The 2536-nt window shown below is 64.4% G+C and overlaps 1 protein-coding gene across 1 annotated transcript in view; it reads right to left on the bottom strand.

Annotated features, from left to right (window-relative positions):
• Window positions 1–2536, bottom strand: part of PPP1R16A (protein phosphatase 1, regulatory subunit 16A) — a gene marked incomplete at its 3' end in the record, with an annotated part of 45468 nt that continues 42932 nt past the window's right edge. Inside the window, exons 4-6 of the mRNA XM_011975711.1 lie at window positions 1422–1492; window positions 1201–1346; window positions 1–166 (exon numbers count right to left, since the gene is read on the bottom strand). Coding sequence (XP_011831101.1) covers window positions 1–166; window positions 1201–1346; window positions 1422–1492 — 383 coding nt within the window. The remainder of the gene's footprint in view (window positions 167–1200; window positions 1347–1421; window positions 1493–2536) is intronic.

Here is a 2536-nt window from a genome sequence, read left to right as displayed (position 1 = left end):
AGGCGGCAGGCTCAGAGGGAGCGCCACCGGCAGCCCTCCCACAGCCGCACCGCCGCACCTACCACGGTCGGCCATGGCAGTCTCCAGGCAGTCCAACGTCTGCTCATCGTCACACAAGTCATAGGGCATGTTCCCGTCGGTGTTGACTGCCAGGAGATTGGCGCCACTGCAGGGAAGAGGGACGCGGTGCTGGACACAGGGCCCTTCCCCACTTGCCAAGCTTCTCACTTGCAGAGGTCCCCCCCAGGGCCCCTCAGCCCAGGGCTGCCCCTCAGGAGGCACCCTGTCCACCTGCTGCTGGGAGAGGCGACCTTGGGGCCCATTGGCTGCCCCTCAGTCCTAGATCCTGTGGTTCGGCCAGACAGGCCTCCTGCAGTCTCTACCCATCCGGGCTCCAGGTTCCTGGCACCTCCAGGGGCAGTGGTGCCCCCATAAACGTGCACTAGATGGGTCTGGGCGGTGGGGTCGCAGGACCAGGCAGCCACGCTGAGGGGCCGCAGAGCTGTGGGGAGCATAGCCCCAGGGAAGGAGGTCAGCAAAGGGGAGCCCAGGACACAGAACGGGGTGTGCCTGTGTGCAGAGGAGAAACAGGCCTACCTGTGGACACCCCACATCCCCGCCCACCCTGCAGCGCCTGAGTGTGATGGGACCGCCATCCACACCCCATCTGGCCTCACGGGGGCACTCGAGACTGACTGCAGCCCTGACCTCTCTCCCACTACAGATGCCTGGAGCGAAGGGGAAAGAAGGGAGGAGGCTCGTGGATGCTGGTGAGGCCACCATCCTCCCTGCTCAGAGCTCCTCCTGCTCTATATCCCTCTATGTTAAAGGTAAAAGCCCTACCTGTGCTCAGGTACCCTCTCCTCCCAAGCCACCTGGCCTCCTCACTCCCCTTCTCTCCTTACCAGTTCTGTCCTCACTGACCAAGACATTTCTCTGTGCACACCCTGGGGGAGCCCGAGACCGCCCTCTCGGCAGGAGGATGCATGCTGGGGAGGCAGAGACCAAGCTGCCCTGGGCACATGCCCATCCCCCTGGGGCCCCAGGTTCTGCTCTCCATGCCAGGACACAGGCAGGGTCAGCAAAGGTGAAGGTGGGAACACAAGAGGTCGAGAGCCGGGTCTACTGCCCAAGAGGGGCCTCCTGAGCGGCCGTCTGAGAGGAAGCCCCTCCCTGCCACGGACGCCCAGCAGGCCCTACCTGGCGATGAGCAGCTCCACCAGGTGCAGGTGGCCACAGGTGGCCGCAGCATGCAGAGGCGTCCAGCACTCACTGTCGCAGGCATTGATGTTGGCCCCAGCCTCCAGGAGTTGCTGCACCATCTCTCGGAAATCATCAATGCAGCACTGCAAACCGTGCCACGTGAGCGGCCAGAGCACGGGGGCCAGCCCCCACCCCACCCACGCCCAGCGAGGGCTGACCTGATGCAGGGCTGTCAGGCCATCCTCGTTAGCCAAGTCAGGGCTGACCCCACTCCCAAGGAACTGGCGGACTGAAAAAAGGTGGCGAGGTGAGGACAGGGTCCTGTCCCTGGTCGGGTCCTGTCAACTGTGCTTCGGCCCAGGACTCAGGGAAGGACAAAGAAGACAGTGGTGCCAATGGCAAGAGGCACACCAGAGCCGGGGGGTGGGGGCAGGAGCACCAGGCATCTGTCTGGCCCAGGCCAGTGACACTCCCAGAAGCCTTCTGCCTCCACCCACCTGCAGGCCCTTCATGATGGTGCTCCAGCCTTCCGACCCCCAGAACAGGCCGTGCTTCTGTGTGAGAGCAGCACTCCAACAATCCCGCACCTCCCTTCAGCCAGGAAGGGCTCCCTGCCCCGAGGCTACCGCAGCTAGGCTGTGCCATAAAGCTGCAGCTCCTTCGGCTCTCCCCTGACAACTGGCCAGCCCTGTGTTCATGATCTCCCCTGGGTCCTCTGGGACCTGACCTGAGGCTCCCCACCAGCAGAGTACATCCCTGCTCTCGCTCCCCTCCCCTTCAAAGATCCCAACTCAGGCCCAGCTCTCGCCCAGGTCACCAGGGTCCTCCCTGATGGCGCCTGGGGTGCAGCAGAAGGGCTCCTGCCTTCCCACAGCTCCCTGTGGACCATGGCACCCTCTGCCTCTTCCCTCTGCCTCCAGGCCTCCTGGGAGGGCTCCTGTCCACATGGGAAGATGTAGGCCAGACACTGCCAGCTCCTCCTTACTCTGCCGTGGAGGGAGGCAGGGAGGGGTCAAGGGCCACTACAGTGCCTCTTCTCCCCAGACCCCAGAGCACCACAAGTGGAACCCACACAGCTGCGGCGGCAAGCGTGGGGCACAGGTGAGGAGAACAGAGTCAAAAGCAGAGCCTGCGGCAGGCATCGAGAGAGGCACCACCAGCATGGGCTCTGTGCCTACCCGGGGCCTGGCTCTCTAACCCGCAGAGGTGGAGACCAGGGCTCTCCTGAGCAGCCTAGAAAGAAGCAGCAATGACTGCCGGCCACCCTGCCCACACGCCCCGCACCAGGTGTATGGCCACCCCGCCCCCACACCCCGCACCAGGTGTCCAGCCA

Source organism: Mandrillus leucophaeus, unplaced genomic scaffold, assembly GCF_000951045.1.
Source record: "Mandrillus leucophaeus isolate KB7577 unplaced genomic scaffold, Mleu.le_1.0 Scaffold158, whole genome shotgun sequence".
Lineage (NCBI taxonomy): Eukaryota > Metazoa > Chordata > Mammalia > Primates > Cercopithecidae > Mandrillus > Mandrillus leucophaeus.
This window is presented reverse-complemented; position numbering and strand designations above follow the sequence as displayed.